The sequence below is a fragment of the Nycticebus coucang genome, chromosome 14, assembly GCF_027406575.1.
Source record: "Nycticebus coucang isolate mNycCou1 chromosome 14, mNycCou1.pri, whole genome shotgun sequence".
Classification (NCBI taxonomy): Eukaryota; Metazoa; Chordata; class Mammalia; order Primates; family Lorisidae; genus Nycticebus; species Nycticebus coucang.
Genome location: NC_069793.1, coordinates 70,858,092 through 70,876,321, shown reverse-complemented (window position 1 = coordinate 70,876,321; position 18,230 = coordinate 70,858,092). Strand labels below are relative to the sequence as shown.

The window sequence follows — 18,230 nt, the reverse complement described above, 5'->3', positions numbered from 1 at the left end:
TCCCGAGTAGCTGGGACTACAGGTGCCCGCCACAATGCCTGGCTATTTTTTGGTTGCAGCTGTCATTGTTGTTTGGCGGGCCCAGGCTAGATTCAAACCTGCCAGCTCAGGTGTATGTGGCTGGCGCCTTAGCCACTTGAGCCACAGGCGCCGAGCCAGTAATTTTTTTTTTGAGACAGAGTCTCACTCAGTCACCCTGGGGTTGAGTGCCATTGTGTTATAGCTCACAGCAACTTCAAATGCTTGGGCACAAGCAATCCTCTTGCCTCAGCCTCCCAAGTAGCTGGAATTACAGGTGCCTGCCGCAATGCCTGGGTATTTTTTAGAACAGGGTCTTGTTCTTGCTCAGGCTGGTCTTGAACTCCTGAGTGCAAGCGATCCACCGACCTCTGCCTCTCAGAGTGCTAGGATCACAGGTGTGAACTATCATGCCCAGCCTCTAGAATAGACATTTTAACATTTTTGATTCTTCCCAGCCAAGTGCATCATATGTCCTTCCAATTATTAATGTCTTTTTTTACTGAGAAATAGAGTCTTACTTTGTCACCTTTGGAGTAGCTGGGACTACAGGTAACCTGCCACAATGCCTGGCTTTTTTTTTTTCCTTTTTTGTTTAGCAGACCCGGATCAGGTTCAAACCCACCAGCCCTGGAGCATGTGGCTGGTGCTCTAATAACTGAGCTATAGGCACCCAGCCCATTTATCAATGTCTTTTGCTATTTCTTTTCTTAGGGTGTCATAATTCTCTTTGTAAAGATCCTTCACCTTGGGCAGCACCTGTGGCTCAGTGAGTGGGGCGCTGGCCCCATATGCTGAGGGTGGCGGGTTCAAACCCAGCCCCGGCCAAACTGCAACAAAAAAATAGCCGGGCGTTGTGGCGGGCGCCTGTAGTCCCAGCTGCTCGGGAGACTGAGGCAAGAGAATTGTGTAAGCCCAAGAGTTAGAGGTTGCTGTGAGCCGTGTGATGCCACGGCACTCTACCCAAGGGCGGTACAGTGAGACTCTGTCTCTACAAAAAAAAAAAAAAGATCCTTCACCTCTTTCGTTAGGTATATTTCTAAGTGTTTCATTTTCTTGGAAGCTACTGTGAAGGTAATTGTGTCTTTGATTTGATTCTCAATTTGAGTGTTACTGGCTTATGCAAAGGCTACTGATTTGTGGACATTGATTTTATACCCTGAGATATTACTGTGTTTCTTGATCACTTCCAGGAGTCTTGTGGTTGAGTGTCTGGGATTTTCTGAGTATAAGATCATATTGTTGGCAAAGAACAGGAGTTTGACCTCTTTTGCCCCCTTTTGGATGCCCTTTATATCCTTCTCTTACCTGATTGCATTGACTAGAACTTCTAGCACAATGTTGAATAGTAGTGGTGATAGAGGACATCCTAGTCTGGTTCCAGTTCTAAATGGAAAAACTTTCAGTTTTACTCTATTCAGTATGATGTTAGCTGTGAGTTTTTCATAGATGGCTTCGATCAGCTTAAGAAATGTCCACGTATGCCTATTTTCTTAAGTGTTCTTGTTAGAAAATCATTTTTTTTTTTTTTGGTAGAGACAGAGTCTCACTGTACCGCCCTTGGTAGAGTGCCATGACGTCACACGGCTCACAGCAACCTCCAACTCCTGGGCTTACGCAATTCTCCTGCCTCAGCCTCCCCAGCAGCTGGGACTACAGGCACCGGCCACAATGCCCGGCTATTTTTTTGTTGCGGTTTGGCCGGGGCTGGGCCTGAACCCGCCACTCTCGGCATATGGGGCCGGCGCCCTACTCACTGAGCCACAGGCGCTGCCCCATTTTTTTTTTTTTTTTTTTTAAAGAAACGTCTCACTTTGTTTTCCAGCCTGGAGTATAGTGGGGCCATCATACCTCATTGTCACCTTAATTTCTGGGTTCAAGGGGTCTTGCCTCAGTTTCCCAAGTAGTTACCACTACAGGCATGTGCTACCATGCCTGACTTAACATTTTTATATTTTTGTAGAGATGGGGTTGTTGCCCAGGCTGGTCTCAAACTATAGGGCTCAAGCAATCCTCCTGCCTTACCCAAGGGGCTGAAATTACAAATGTAAGCCACTGCTTCTGGCCTTTTTTTTTTTTTTTTTTTTTGAGACAGAGCCTCAAGCTGTCACTCTGGGTAGAGTGCTGTGGCATCACAGCTCACAGCAACCTCCAACTCCTGGGCTCAAGTGATTCTCCTGCCTCAGCCTCCCAAGTAGCTGGGACTACAGGCACCCACCACAACACCTGGCTATTTTTTGGTTGTAGTTGTCATTGTTGTTTGGCAGGCCCACGCTGGATTTGAACCCGTCAGCTCTGGCGTATGTGGCTGGCGCCTTAGCTGCTTGAGTTACAGGCGTCGAGCCTTCTGGCCTGTTTTTATTAAAAATTTGTATCTTTTCTTTTTTTTCTTTATCTTTTCTTTTCTTTTCTTTTCTTTTTTTTTTGAGACAGAACCTCAAGCTATTGCCCTGGGTAGAGTGCTGTGGAGTCATAGCTCACAGCAATCTCTAACACTTGGGCTTAAGTGATTCTCTTGCCTCAGCCTCTCAAGTAGCTGGGACTATAGGTGCTTGCCACAGTGCCTGGCTATTTTTTGGTTATAGTTGTCATTGTTTGGCAGGCCGGGGCTAGATTTGAACCTGCCAGCTCTGGTGTATGTGGCCTTAGCCGCTTGAGCTACGGGCGCTGAGTCAAACATTTGTACCTTTTCTTGCCTACAAACTGTTAATTTGTTGCCTAAGTTAATTTTTTTTTTTTTTTTTGTAGAGACAGAGTCTCACCTTATCGCCCTCGGTAGAGTGCTGTGGTGTCACACAGCTCACAGCAACCTTGGGCTTAGGCGATTCTCTTGACTCAGCCTCCCAAGTAGCTGGGACTACAGGCACCTGCCACAACGCCCAGCTATTTTTTTTTGTTGTTGTTGCAGTTTGGCCGGGGCTGGGTTTGAACCCGCCACCCTCAGCATATGGGGCCAGCGCCCTACCCGTTGAGCCACAGGTGCCGCCCCCTAAGTTAATTTTTATGAGCTTAAATTTTCCCATTTATAATTTGCTAGTGATGAATCATATCAGTGGTTTACAGACTGTTGCTGGGGCTTTTTTTAAAGCGAAAGGTAAGAGGAGCAGATGACAGTGGACCCATACTTTAGCACCTTGAGTATTTGGGTTTTCTCACCCCCACTGGGGCTCTGGAATCCTAAAGTTTCAGTAAAGCACAAGGTATCCAGACCAGAGACTGTCTAGAACTTTCTTAGCTCTAAAGGAACCATAATTAGAATAAAAATTGAATTACAATATTCAGATATATCAATAGGCTTGTTTATTTTTAAAAGTCAAATAACATTAAAAAGTTATTTTTATTCCCTTTCTAGAAGAATCAAAAGAATCTGTGGCTGATGAAGAACAAGAAGACAGTGATGATGATGTTGAACCTATTACTGAGTTTAGATTTGTGCCTAGTGATAAATCAGCATGTAAGTGTTCTGTATAACTCTTCCTTTTATGTGCCAGGCATGTCCCCTCATTGATGTATACAGGTACACACAGAACTCTCACCTTTACCACTTACCTCCATTCTATTTATTTGTTTTCATTTTAGAATCTCTAGTATCATTGAGGACCAAATAACTGTTAATATAAAAGGCTGTGAATGTAGTGAAAGTATTGTAGATACCCTGTTACCTGGTATATTTTGGGAATCGAGGAGTCTGGTTAGTTTTACTAGGTCTGATGATTAAGTTCATGAACTTGCCACCATGTACTTATGTTGGCAGCACTGTACAGATAACTTAGTAAGGTTTCATGATCTTGGTATATCAGTGTCTCATAGTTACTTTCATTTCAATATGTGGTGATTGTTATTATTATTGCATATTTTTGTTTGCTGTCTCAAGAATATCAGACTTGAATTAAAGCAACAAACAAGCATTAGTTTTCTTGTTAGACTTGGCAACAGTGGAAGTAAAATCAAGGACATCTTATCTAATTTTATGGAGATAATGCCATGAAGAAAATGGCAGTGTATGCAGCCTTAAAAAAAGATGGAGCCTTTACCTCTTTTAGGTTTACATGGAGGGACCTGGAACATATTCTCCTGAGTAAAGTATCTCAAGAATGGAGGAAAAAGTATCCAATGTACTCAGTACTTCTATGAAACCTATTTATATTTAGTCACACTTTCTTATGAAAGATAGAACACAACGACAGTCCAGGATGAAGGAGAGAAATGGAGTGGGAAGGGAGGGAAGGAGAGAGGTTTGATAGAGGGAGGGTAAAAGGCGGGACCACACCTATGGAGCATATTGCAAGGGTACACGTCAAATCTGTCAAGTGTAGAACATAAATGTCTTAACACAATAATCTAGTGAATGAGGCAAAAGCTGTGTTGAATGGTTTGATGTAACCACGTCAGATTGTATAAAAAAAAAAATCAACACATTATACCCCACATATGCATAAATGTATTCGTGATCTATGTGTATTTGACTTAATTAAAAAAATACTCTAATACTCTAAAAAAAAAAAAAAAAGAAAACGGCAGTGTACAAATTAATTACATGTTTTTCTGAGGAGAGAGAAAGCATCACTGATAAAGAAAGTTCAGGGTGGCCAGTAATGGGCAGAACTGATGAAAACACTGCGGAACAATTGTCCAATTGTGATTCAAAATTGATGGCTGACTGTGAGAAGCATAGCGGACCAAGTAAACAACAAACAACAATAGAGAAACAGTTAGGAAAATCTTAACTGAAAATCTTGGCATGAGAAATGTGTAGAAAAATGGTCCTAAAGGAGCTCACTGATGAAAAATAAAGAGCATACATAGCACTGTCCATGAGGGAGTTTTTACCCAGTGAATGAATAATTGTATTGGAACATCTTCCCTACTCAGCTGATCTGGCTCCCAGTGACTTTTTCCTTTATCTGAAGATAAGGGAAATATTGAAGACATTTCAATATAGAGGCCATATAGGACAGCAAGGGTAATAATGGTGATCGCTCTAATGGCCATTTCAGAAAAAGAGTTCCAAATTGCTTTGAAGGGTGGACTAGGCTCTGGTGTCAGTGCAAGGAAACTACTTTGAAGGTGACCATAGTGATATTCAGCAATGAGCTATGTAGTACTTTTTCTAGGATGAGTTTGCAAACTTAATTGTCCTTGAATTGATTGATGCTGTTGATTGAATGTCACCTGAGGGATGGCAGAGGAGTCACAGCAGTTCCAAATGGAAAATGCCAGAATAGCTGGAAGAGCCCTATCAGCTGAGAGGGGCTTTACCTTGATGCCGGCAATCTGACCAGGACTCTGACCCTTTTTCTCAGAAAATCCAACTAGTCACGAAGAGATGTCACTAATATCTTGAGATGAACTTTTATTATTTTGTGACTTGTCCAGTGCCTCAGGTACTTGAAAATCAATCTCATGTGGAATTTGGCAGGTTTTATAAATATTGTAACTCTAGTATACCTCTGTGTATCCATTAAATTTATTTGCCCTGATGGTTATTTGGGTTTTTTTTTTAGAGACAGAATTTTTACTTTATTGACCTCGGTAGAGTGCTGTTGCGTCACAGCTCACAGCAACCTCCAGCTCTTGGGCTTAGACGATTCTTTTGTCTCAGCCTCCTGAATAGCTGGGACTACCACCTGCCACAACAACGCCCGGCTATTGTTTTGTTGCAGTTTGGCTGGGGTTGGGTTTGAACTCGCCACCCTCGGTATATGAGGCCGGTGCCCTACTCACTGAGCCACAGGCACCACCCCCTGATGGTTATTTGTAGTATAAAATTTTATTATAGGTTGAAAAAAAAAATTAGTAACAATTTAATTTCCTTGTTCAGTGGAGGCAATGTTCACTGCAATGTGTGAATGCCAGGCCTTGCATCCAGATCCTGAGGATGAAGATTCAGATGATTATGATGGAGAAGAATATGATGTGGAAGCACATGGTTAGTGAAATGGATATTTTTAAGTATTTTTGTTTGTTTAGTGTTTCATTTTAAGTGTACATGAGGGATAGGAGATTATAGTTCTTCAATTCTGTATGAATTAGCTGATATGATATATTAATAAAAGTGAATGACATAGTGGTATACTTTATACCAGAGGTTCTCAACCTGTGGGTCACGACCCTTTTGTAACAATGAAAATAAATCCTGCATATGGGATATGTACATTACAATTCACAACAGTAGCAAAATTACAGTTATGAAGTAGCAACGAAAATAATTTTATGGTTGGGGGTCACCACAACATGAAGAACTGCGGCATTAAGGAGGCATTAAGAAGGTTGAGAACCACTGCTTTATACCTAAGCTCTTTGCAACAGAGAAATTGGAGGACTATTTCCAGGCTTAAAACTTTATACCTAAGCTCTTTGCAGTAGACAAATTAGAGAATTAGCTTAAGGGTAAAAGAGATTATTAGGAGAAGAAAATGGATAAATAGAGCAAATAGAAGGAAAGAAAAAAATAGATAAAATAGAAAAATGGGTAGTTAGGAAAGTCTTTAAAGCTGAGACAGCTGCTCCTGGAGAATAAGCCTCCTCTCTCCACCCCTTGAGAACCTCTGTCTTCTATATCTTTGACATATTCCTTTAAACAGCTCAGTGCCAAGGATATTTCTATTTTCCCAAAGTCATGCTTTATTTGTCTAAGAATATTTCACATTGCTTCTTCAGACCAGAATGCAGTCACTAGCCTGGTAGAGTCTTTGTAGCTTGAGGTGCCCACTGTTCCCCTTCTTTTCCCTCTGGTCTCATGCTACTAATCTGAGTATCCAAAGCTCTTTCTTCCATATGTACCCACTGCCTGGCCTGAGACAAACTGGGATTTTCCTTCACATACCTAAAGATGTCCTTATCTTTGTGGGATTTTGGGGGGCTTTAATCCTTTTTGTATTTTGCAGACTTTTTCAGATTTTTTTGAAAGGAACATGTATTTTTTTTTTTTTTTTTTTGAGACGGGGTCTCAAGTCGTTACCCTAGGTTGAGTGCTGGGGCGTCACAGCTCACAGCAACCTCAAACTCTTGGGCTTAAGTGATTCTCTTGCCTCAGCCTCCCAAGTAGCTGGGACTACCAGCACCCGCCACAACACCTGGCTATTTTTGTTGTTGTTGTTGCAGTTGTCGTTGTTTTAGCTGCCCCGGGCCAGGTTTGAACCCGCCAGCCTTGGTGTATGTGGCTGGCACACTACCTACTGAGCTATGGGTGCCGCTGAAGGGAACATGTATTTTAATCAGAAAATATCTTCTGTATAAATTAATATCAATTTAATTTGTACTCACCCATAGAATTCCCACTTTGGGATAACATAGCACTTCTTGACCTGAGGAATAGCCTATTTTCCTTCTGGTTCTTAGACATGTGAGTCTTTGGGAATTGCTGTTTATTGATTCATTATCTCTTGGAATCTCTTCTCATCCTAGAGCGTAGGGACATTTTCTTTGTAACTGTCTCTTTGATGGTGGCCTATATGGTGAATGTTGATAAGTATTTTCCTGGAAGCCTGTTTTTTTCCTGTACCTTATCTTCAGTACATGCATTATTGATTATCCATTTTTTTTCTTTTCTAATTGTTCTGTAGTAGCCTTACAGTTTTCTTTTTGTTCAGAACAAGGACAAGGGGATATCCCTACATTTTACACCTATGAAGAAGGATTATCCCATTTAACAGCAGAAGGCCAAGCCACATTGGAGAGATTAGAAGGAATGCTTTCTCAGTCTGTGAGCAGCCAGTATAATATGGCTGGGGTCAGGACAGAAGATTCAATAAGAGATTATGAAGGTAAGTGTCTTTTCTCCTCAGTGTGAACAAACAGGTACTTTTGCATTAAGTTATAGAGAGACACACACAAGTTTTTTTTTGGAAACTGTTAAGACAAAAAAATCTTTTTTTAATTAATTATTTTTTTATTAAATCATAACTTTGTACATTGATGCATTTATGAGGTTCATGGTACTGCTTCGATAAGGACAGAAAAATCTTAACTCTTTATAATTTAGGAAGCAAATGTTGAATTATACAGAATGGGAATTCTTTTTTTCTTGAGATAGAGTCTCACTTAGTCACCTGGGGTTGAGTGCCATGGTGTTATTGCTCACAGCCATCTCAAACTCTTGGGTTCAAGTGATCCTCTTGCCTCAGCCTCCCGAGTAGCTGGGACTATAGACGCTCACCACAACACCCAGCTATTTTTAGAGATGGGGTCTTGCTCTTGCTCAGGCTGATCTTGAACTTGTGAGCTCAGGTGATCTGCTGCCTTGGCCTCCCAGAGTGCTGGGATTACAGGTGTGAGCCACCACACCTGACTGGGAATTCTTACATAATTTGTTTTTAGTGATTTTTTTTTTCCAGACTACAAAAATAGTCTTTGTTCACAGTGAAAATTATTTATTTATTTATTTATTTTGGAGACAGAGTCTCACTCTGTCACCCTCGGTAGAATGCCATATGGTGTCACAGCTCACAGCAACCTCCAGCTCTTAGGCTCAGGCAATTCTCCTGCCTCAGCCTCTTGAGCAGCTGGGCCTACAGGCGCCTGCCACAATGCCCGGCTATTTTTTGTTGCAGTTATCATTGTTTAGCTGGCCTGGGCTGGGTTCAAACCCTCCAGCCTTGGTGTATGTGGCTGGCACCTTAACCACTATGGTATAAGCACTGTGCCATGCTGCAGAATTTCTTGCTCAAGGGCATTATGTACTTGTCCAATTAAGACCTTCATCTGATTAGATGAGGCCTGTCACATTATAGAGGGTAATCTGCTTAGATTATGGTCTATCAATTTATATGTTAAACATATCTAAAAAAATAACCTCTATTTAGAAACATCTAAAATAATGTTTGACAGGCTCTCTGGGTACTTTGGCCTAGTGAAGTGGATGCATAACATTATCTTCTTATTAACACCGTCATATTGGATTCAGTCCCACTCGAATAACCTTGCTTTACCTTGATTACCTCTGTAACGATCCTGTCTCTAAATAAAGTCATCTCCTGAGGTACTGGAGGTTAGAACATGCACCTGAATTTCAGGGAGACAGAATTCAACCTAGAACACCAAAGGAGAAATCTCAGAATAAACTCACTATAGTATAGGAAGCAAATGTAGAATTACATAAAATGGGAAATCTTATGTAATTTTTTATGGTATCCCCCCTCCACACTACAAAAATAGTCTATGTTCATAGTCAAAAATTTTATTTTATTTTATTTTTTATTTATTTATTTTTTGAGACAGAGTTCCACTGTGTCACCCTCAGTAGAGTGCTATGGCATCACAGCTCACAGCAACCTGTATCTGTTGGGCGGAAGCGATTCTCTTGTCTCAGCCTCCCAGATAGCTGGGACTACAGGCGCCCGCCACAACGCCCAGCTATTATTTTTTTTTTTTGGTTCCAGTTGTCGTTGTTGTGGCTGTCCCAGGCTAGGTTCGAACCTGTCAGCCTCAGTGTATGTGGCTGGCACTGTAACCACTGTGCTACGGGCACCGAGTCCATAGTCAAAAATTTTAAAATTGTTCACAGGCAAAGAAGAGGTAGGAAAAAATCGAGTATGATTCTGAAAGATATCTATTATTTTCTGTTTTGCCCTTCCAGTCTTGTTTGCTTATATGTGTTTGTGTATACACATTTTTATCTTATAATGAATTGCTACATGATTATATGCAAAACTAGGATAGTTAGTTAATATAAAGGGTTATGTAGTATTCAAGAAAATTGGGTTCTCATGACAAACTTCTGGACTTTAAGTGGCTTGAATGTTTCCATTTTCTTCTATTTCGAAGCTTGTTTGTATTTTCCGTATCAAACAGGTTCCTTTCCTAAATAATCCTGTTTTCATTAGCCTCTATTTTGAAGCTTGTTTGTAAATTTTGGTGTTTTTTTTTTTGTTTGTTTTTTGTCGCCCTCAGTAGAGTGTGGTGATGTCATAGCTCACAGCAACCTCCAGCTCTTGGGCTAGGGTGATTCTCTTGCCTCAGCCTCCCAAGTACCTGGAGCTACAGCGCCTGCACAACACCTGGCTATTTTTGTTGCAGTTGCCACTGCTATTTTAGCTGGCCGAGGCTGGGTTTGAACCGCGTTACCCTCGGTATATGGGGCCGGTGCCCTGCCCACTGAGCCACAGGTGCCGCCCTGAAGCTTGTTTGTATTTTCCCTATCAAGCTGGTTCCTTTCCTAAATAATCCTGTTTTGATTAGAACTTTGAAATGTTCTTTTGACTCAAACTTTACCATTTATTCCTTCATCCAGTCTGATACTTGGATCATGGATTTTTCCCTTACTTTCATGTGTCCTTGCTATTACCACTACAATTCTCCAAATGTAGGTCCTTTTTTGTCACACTGGATTTGTGATAGAAAATTTCTTGCCTCTATCTTCCCTTCTTTACCCATCTTCTTAGAATACTTTTTCATGGGCACCCCTATAAAGATGTCTCCTCAGTGATTTCCTGATGCCATAGTTTTGACTCTGAAGAGACATCTTTGTCTTTGCTCCAAGTATCTCCAATCTTTTTCCTGCTACTTGCAATATATCACTTAGATAATGCTTATTATGTATGTTCCAGACTGTAATTTAAACACATGCATATGTGGTATTTACTCAGTTAATCCTTCCATGAACACCATGTTGTGAATGCTAGCCATCATGATCACCATTTTACAGGTGAGGAAACTGAGGCACAGAAAGGTTATATAACTCACTTGAGATCAAACACCTAACAAGGGGTCAGAGGATTAAATGAGCTGATGTGCAAAAAACGATATACTCACTACATCAACCAGCTAAGATAAAAGCTGAAAGTTTGTGAAGTAAATAGCATTTGAGCCAAGATCTGAACAATGTACATGAGTGACCTAGATGAAGAGGGTCGCACACAGGGAGGGAAGGCAGGTAAACAGATTAGTCATGTGCAGAGTTTCAAAAGCATTCAGCCTTAGGGAACCGAAAGAAGTTAATTATGTCTGGAACTTTGTGAAGAGTACCTGTTATAGTAATTGATAAAAGTGGACTTGTGAACTGTGCTATGTCTTAGAGAAGCTCTTAGGTTAGCGGGAAGCTACTAAAAAAATTTTGTTTGATTAATGTTTTATTTTTTTGAGACAGAGTCTCAAGCTGATGCCCTGGGTAGAGTGCCGTAGCGACATCATGGCTCACAGCAACCTCAAACTCTAGGGCTCAAGCAATTCTCTTGCCTCAGTTTTTCTTATTTTTAGTAGAGACAGGGTCTTTCTCTGGCTCACGCTGGTCTCAAATCTGTGAGCTCAAGCAATCCACCCACCTCAGCCTCCCAGAGTGCTAGGATTACAGGTGTGAGCCACCACACCCGGCCATTGATTAATTTTTGGAAGATAACTCTGGTTGCAATATGGAAAACTGATTGGAGAGGAAAAATACTGGAGAAAAAAGAGAAACCCTCTTATGTGACTTGAACTCTTTATCTCAAGTGATCCTCTGGCCTCTGCCTCCCAGAGTGCTAGGATTATAGGTATGCCTGGCTACCTACAGTTCTTTTACTATTGAGATTGAGAATTTACAAGTAAATGTTTAATGTGGACTACTTTAACTCACCCTAAATCCACAGGTAGCATTTTCCTTTCTCTATTTGTTCTTCGATACTTTTCAAAAAAGAAAAAAAAATAGCAACTCTTACCAGTAAGGGCACTAGCTTCCTCCTGGTCTTAAAAATTGAGCATTTACCTGTCTGCAGTGCTCAGTAGAATATTGCTCAGCAATTCATTTTTTTGTTTAGATGGGATGGAAGTGGATACTACACCAACAGTTGCTGGACAGTTTGAGGATGCAGATGTTGATCACTGAAAATGGTTTATGTTGTTTGAAGGTGAGTATCTCATTTCATCCCTTGTCATTGAACATGAAAATCCTGTGAAGTGATTAATTTTTATTTTCATACATCAAGAGACCTTTATAATTAGCAGTTTGGAAAAATTTTATTATTCATTTCCAAAAATATTGAAAATTACATGTTTTTTTCCCCATGTAATTTTCACAACATAGTGATGTCCAGTTTAACATTTACTGTACACTTCCCACATGCTGAGCACTGCACTAGGCATTGAGATTTATGTAGGAGAATGAGACACAGACCATCTTCAGTGAACTTAGGAGCCATTTGTATAGAAACAGACCTCTTGCTGGCTCAGGTGAACTCGAGATCATGTCCTGGTCTGCTCTTCAATCACTTTTTCTCACTGTGCTCATCAGAAAACACAAGGCAGAAATTTATTACAACTCACTGCTTTTCAGTTGGGGGGGAAGGGACATAGAAGTAATTCCAAACTGAATTTAAGGCTTTAATCATAATTTTATATCAGTTTCGCTCCTTCTGAAAATGATAGATGACCAAAGTCTGGTTACCTTAGTGTCCAGGTCTAACTGGCCAAACCATAACAAGTTTGTGTACAGTTGTCCAAAGGTAATCATTTCCCAAGTTGTTTTCTGCCTGCTTTTTGTGGTTGACATGAGAGCTTTCTGCCAGTTTTCTTTCCTTTTAACACATTCTCATAAGCTTTGCCTGAAGTTTGTCCCTATTTATTTCCTACTTTGGTAATCTGAGAAATATATTGTCCTTTGCCAGTCTGAGTATTTCAGCTATACGTTAGGTTATAAACGAAGGTCATGTACCTAGTTCAGTATGAACTGAACTACAACGAGTAATTATAATAGTCCTTCCTTTATAAGCTATTGTTAAGTTGTTGTCTCTCTTTCTACCCTACAATGTCCTCCTACCTTTTAACCTTACAGCATTACTTTCTTTCTTCTTTTTTTTTTTTTCTATTTGCAGTTTTTGGCTGGAGCCGGGTTCAAACCCGCCACCTCTGATATATGGGACTGGCGCTCTACTACTTTGAGCCACAGGCGCTGCCCCAGCATTACTTTCTTATTTATTTATTTATTTATTTTAGAGATAGAGTCTTACTCTGTTGCCCTCGGTTGAGTGCTGTAGCATCACAGCTCACAGCAACCTCCAGCTCTTGGGCTTAGGTGATTCTCTTGCCTCAGCCTCCTGAGTAGCTGGGACTATAGGTGCCCACCACAATGCCTGGCTATTTTTTTTTTGTTGTAGTTTGGCCGGGGCTGGGTTTGAACCCACCACCCTCTGTATATGGGGCTTGTGCCCTAACCATTGAGCCACAGGTGCCACCCTACACTCTTGTTTGCTTATTTATTTATTTATTGCAGTTTTTGGCCAGAACCTGCCACCCCCAGTATATGGGGCCAGTTCCCTACTCCTTGAGCCACAGGCACCGCCTTTTTTTTTTTTTTTTTGAGACAGAGTCTCACTCATTCGCCTTGGTTAGAGTGCTCTGGCGTCATAGCTCACAGCAACCTCAGACTCTTGGGCACAAGCGATCCTCTTATCTCACCCTCCCAAGTAGCTGGGACTACAGGCATGAGCTATTTTATTATTATTTTATTTATTTATTTATTTTTTTTAGTAGAGACAGGGTCTTGCTTCTGCTCAGGCTGGTCTTGAACTTGTGAGCTCAGGTGATCCACCTGCCTCAGCCTCCAGAGTGCTAGAATTACAAGTGTGAACCACTAAGCCCAGCTGCACTATTTTCTTAAATGCTTATTGTTTTCCAGTCTTTGAGATGCCACTGTTCCCCAGGTCCTTCTATTTTATTAAAGCATATAGTAATAGCATGGCAAGATTTATATATTTTGACTTGACTCTGCTGTCACCCAGTTAGGTTGTGAGATCTCTCATTATTCCCTGCTACACTAAATATTTCAAAATTCTTTCTCTTTTATTCTGATACAGATTTTAGTTCTGAATCTTAAGTAATCATTGGCTTTTTCTCTACTTAAAAATTTTCTTTCTTTTTTTTTTTTTGTGGAGACAGAGTCTCACTGTACCGCCCTCGGGTAGAGTGCCGTGGCATCACACGGCTCACAGCAACCTCCAACTCCTGGGCTTAAGCGATTCTCTTGCCTCAGCCTCCCGAGTAGCTGGGACTACAGGCGCCCGCCACAACGCCCGGCTATTTTTCTGTTGCAGTTTGGCCGGGGCTGGGTCCGAACCCGCCACCCTCGGCATATGGGGCCGGCGCCCTACTCACTGAGCCACAGGCGCCGCCTCTACTTAAAAATTTTAATTCCTTTTCTCCATTCCATTTAAATTGGAAACCAGCCTTTTAAAATCCCAGTTACTTTTCAAGTTACTGCTTTTGTGAATGCTGTATAGCATTGCTTCTTATATTCACCATGAATTGTGATATTGGATCCCTGCTTTCTTCTCACATCCTGCCAGTGGAAACATCTGAAAATAACCAAATTTGAATTCTGTGATTTTTATTTCTTCCCTTAAATACTTAATTCTAATTTCCACAGTTAGTTCTGTCACTGGTAGCCATAGGGCTAAAACCAGCAATTATGTGTGATAATCACTAGAGCTCTGTTAACTTTCATTTTCAGCTCTCACAGCTTCAGATCATTTCATCGTTCTACTTCATGGGAAATCTTTTAGTACCAACTTAAGTCTTTCCTTATTTCTCATCACATTTTTTATAGCATATTGATTTTTTTTTTTTCAGCTCAGTGATACTTGTTTAGCATCTGTTTTAATTCATAATCTGGAAAAAGAAAACAGATTTTTGGAGCTTTTGGATTTTTTTTTTTTTTTTTTTTTGTAGAGACAGAGTCTCACTGTACTGCCCTTGGGTAGAGTGCCGTGGCGTCACACGGCTCACAGCAACCTCTAACTCTTGGGCTTACGCGATTCTCTTATCTCAGCCTCCCGAGCAGCTGGGACTACAGGCGCCCGCCACAACGCCCGGCTATTTTTTTTTGTTGTTGTTGTTGCAGTTTGGCTGGGGCTGGGTTTGAACCCACCACCCTCGGCATATGGGGCCAGCGCCCTACTCACTAAGCCACAGGCACCGCCCTGGAGCTTTTGGATTTTATATATTTCTTTCTGCAAAACAGACACTTCAGAGAATATTAACCACTGTTAATAAGGATAATGAGAGACTTGGCTCGGTGCCTGTAGCTCAAGTGGCTGAGGCATCAGCCACATACACCAGAGGTGGCGGGTTGGAATTCAGCCCAAGCCTGCCAAACAACGACAACTATAACCAAAACATAGCTGGGCGTTGTGGCAGGCACCTGTCGTCCCAGCTACTTGGGAGGCTGAGGCAAGAGAATTGCTTGAGCCCAGGAGCTAGAGGTTTCTGTGAGCTGTGATGGCATAGCACTCTACCCAGGGCGACAACTACCCAGGCTCTGTCTCAAAAAAAACAAACAAACAAAAAAGATAATGAGAAACTCATTTGGTATATCACTGGTTACACAAGTGGGATGTTGTAGTCCCTGGAGAGAATTCTTAGGATTCCTTGCAATAGTAAAGTACCCATAAAATAGCCACAAACTAATGAGGTTTATTTTCTGTTTATTTTATGGTAGAGTTCAGAGGCAGGGAATTATTTTATTCATAAAGTTTATACATGTTCTTCATCTGGATAATTGACCTGAATTCCAAACAATGTGACTTTTTAATCATTTAAAGTTGTAAATGTATGTGCCTTTAAAGAATGAACAAGAAATCATTAGAGTATTTATGCAACTATTAATAATTTAAAGATAATGGTGGGTGGCGCCTGTGGCTCAAAGGGGTAGGGCATGGGCCCCATATGCCGGAGGTGACGGGTTCAAACCCAGCCCCGGCCCAAAATTGCAAAAACAAATAAATAAATAAATAAACATGATTGTTAAAAAATAAATAAAAAATAAAAAAAATAAAGATAATGGTGCTAGGATCTTTCAGTCATGAAGTGGGACAAAGAGAAAACACATGAATGGTAGAATCGCAACTCTCCAACCAATGCCCTATGATTTTGGACAGTCATGTAATGTCTTTAATCCTTAGTTTCTCCATCTTTAAAATGGAAATAAGATGGCTCGGCGCCTGTAGCTCAAGCAGTTAAGATGCCAGCCACATACACCAGAGCTGGCGGGTTCAAATCCAGCCTGGGCCTGCCAAACAACAATGACAACTACAACCAAAAAATAGCCAGGTGCTGTGGCAGGCGCCTGTAGTCCCAGCTACTTGGGAAGCTGAGGCAAGAGAATCGCTTAAGCCCAGGAATTGGAGGTTGCTGTGAGCTGTGATGCCATGGCACTTTACCCAGGAGTGACAGCTTGAGGCTCTGTCTTAAAAAAAAAAAAAAAAAGGGAATAAGAAATACCTGCTAGGGTTATTGCAAAGACTGAGATATAATGTATCTCCGTCCTCTGGCACTCTTGACTAGACATTCAATAAATAATAGCTATTATTACTGGGCGGCGCCTGTGGCTCAGTCGGTAGGGCGCCAGCCCCATATACCGAGGGTGGCGGGTTCAAACCCGGCCCCGGCTGAACTGCAAACCAAAAAATATCCGGGCGTTGTGGCGGGCGCCTATAGTCCCAGCTACTCGGGAGGCTGAGGCAAGAGAATCACTTAAGCCCAGGAGTTGGAGGTTGCTGTGAGCTGTGTGAGGCCACGGCACTCTACCGAGGGTGATAAAGTGAGACTCTGTCTCTACAAAAAAAAAAAAATAGCTATTATTACTATAAACACTGCAAACCTTTTGTTTTTCAGATTCTGCTCATAAGTGTAGAAGAGAACTTGGTGCCTCTTCCACTCTGGAGTGGGTTGATGAAAAAAAGTCTTTTTCCTTCTCCAAAACTCACCTGAACCAGTTCTTTCTTGAGACAGACTGTACTGAGACAAGTTGTCACCAGCAGAGTTTTATTAACAAAGGTGAATTAACTTAACCAAGAGGGTATTTGTAGTTCATTATCTACCCCAAAACTTCCTGTGTCTAGGGTACCCTCTGGGGAAGCCTGTCATTCTTGCGTTCACTGAGTGCATCTTCTGTTAGCTAGCAGGCCTGTGGGGTGAAAACACACAGGAGCTTGGAGGTACGGGTAGACTAGGTGAGAGAGACAGGTTGAAGCTAAGAAATGCTTCTTTGAGGCTTAAGGATACTCATACTCCTAAAAAGAAAGATCTCAGAGGAATCCTAGCCTCTGCTCATTCTTCACACAGACAAGAGTCTTCTATTAATTTGGGGCCCAGATTAATTAATTCAGGCGTTTCTAGGTAACCTCTTTAGTGATATCCCAGACGCGTACGCTACCACTGACACAAGTACTTCTGACTAGTTTTTGCTCCTTTCTCCCTGTTTCATCAGTCTGCTCTGTTAGAACCTCTTCAGTTGTATCCTTTACTTTCCAACATCTTAAGTTAGTTCTGTAACGGAAAAAGTGAAACTGAGATGAAATCCTCAAAGTACTCCAAATGGTAATTGTTTTGTCTTTGTAATAGCTTAACAAATAAATCTAGGTTTTCTATATTACTGGGCTCTCATTCTTGACTAAAACCATTAATGAGAAATGTTTTTTGGAAAAAGTGCTGGCAAATATGAGAATTTTGTTGGTCTTTTTTTAGTTACTTGTTGAGAACATGAACCTGAAATTAAGAAGAAAATATATAGTTAGAGCTTCTAGCAAGTATTTAGAAAGGCAAGAATTTAACACATTTCTGCTCCTTCCTCTTGGATCTGGAATAATTACTTGTATTTATCAGCTCTCAATTTTTAGTTTTCACAAACACCTGGGTATTTATAAGACTGATTTGTAATTATAGATTTGTACTTGAACTTTTTGAGACAGGATCCCACTCTTGTTACCTGGGCTAGAGTGCAGTAGCATCATTGTAGCACTGTAACCTCAAATTCCTGGCCTCAAGGGATACTCCTGTCTTGGCCAAAGTGCTAGAATTACAGGTGTGAGCCACCATGCTTGGCCTATACTAGAATTTTGTGTGTGTGTGTGTGTGTGTGTGAGAGAGACACAGTTTCACCCTGTTGCCCGGAATAGAGTTCCGTGGTGTCACAGCTCACAGCAACCTCGAACTCTTGGGCTCAAGATATCTTCCTGCTTCAGGCTCCTAAGTAGCTGGGACTATAGGCATCTGCCATGATGCCTGGCTAGTTTTTTCTAATTTTTAGTAGAGATGAGGCCTTGCTCTTGCTCAGGCTGATATCATACTCCTGAACTCAAGCAGTCCACTCACCTTGGCCTCCCAGAGTGCTAGGATTACAAGCATGAGCCACCATGCCTGGCCTATCTACTTAGACTTTTTTTTTTTTTTTTTTGTAGAGACAGAGTCTAACTGTACTGCCCTGGGGTAGAGTGCCATGGCGTTACACGGCTCACAGCAACCTC

General features: G+C 41.4%; 1 protein-coding gene across 2 annotated transcripts in view; it reads left to right on the top strand.

The window, feature by feature from the left end:
- Positions 1 to 17,359, top strand: part of CLNS1A (chloride nucleotide-sensitive channel 1A) — a 36,893-nt gene extending 19,534 nt beyond the window's left edge. The window contains exons 3-7 of one of the 2 annotated variants that reach the window (XM_053561169.1): positions 3,371 to 3,472; positions 5,840 to 5,947; positions 7,611 to 7,784; positions 11,751 to 11,840; positions 16,600 to 17,359. In XM_053561169.1, the coding sequence (XP_053417144.1) occupies positions 3,371 to 3,472; positions 5,840 to 5,947; positions 7,611 to 7,784; positions 11,751 to 11,818 (452 nt within the window). In that variant the 3' untranslated portion in view covers positions 11,819 to 11,840; positions 16,600 to 17,359. The remainder of the gene's footprint in view (positions 1 to 3,370; positions 3,473 to 5,839; positions 5,948 to 7,610; positions 7,785 to 11,750; positions 11,841 to 16,599) is intronic. The other variant, XM_053561170.1, reaches the window with a different exon arrangement.
- The last annotated feature ends 871 nt before the right edge of the window (positions 17,360 to 18,230 follow it).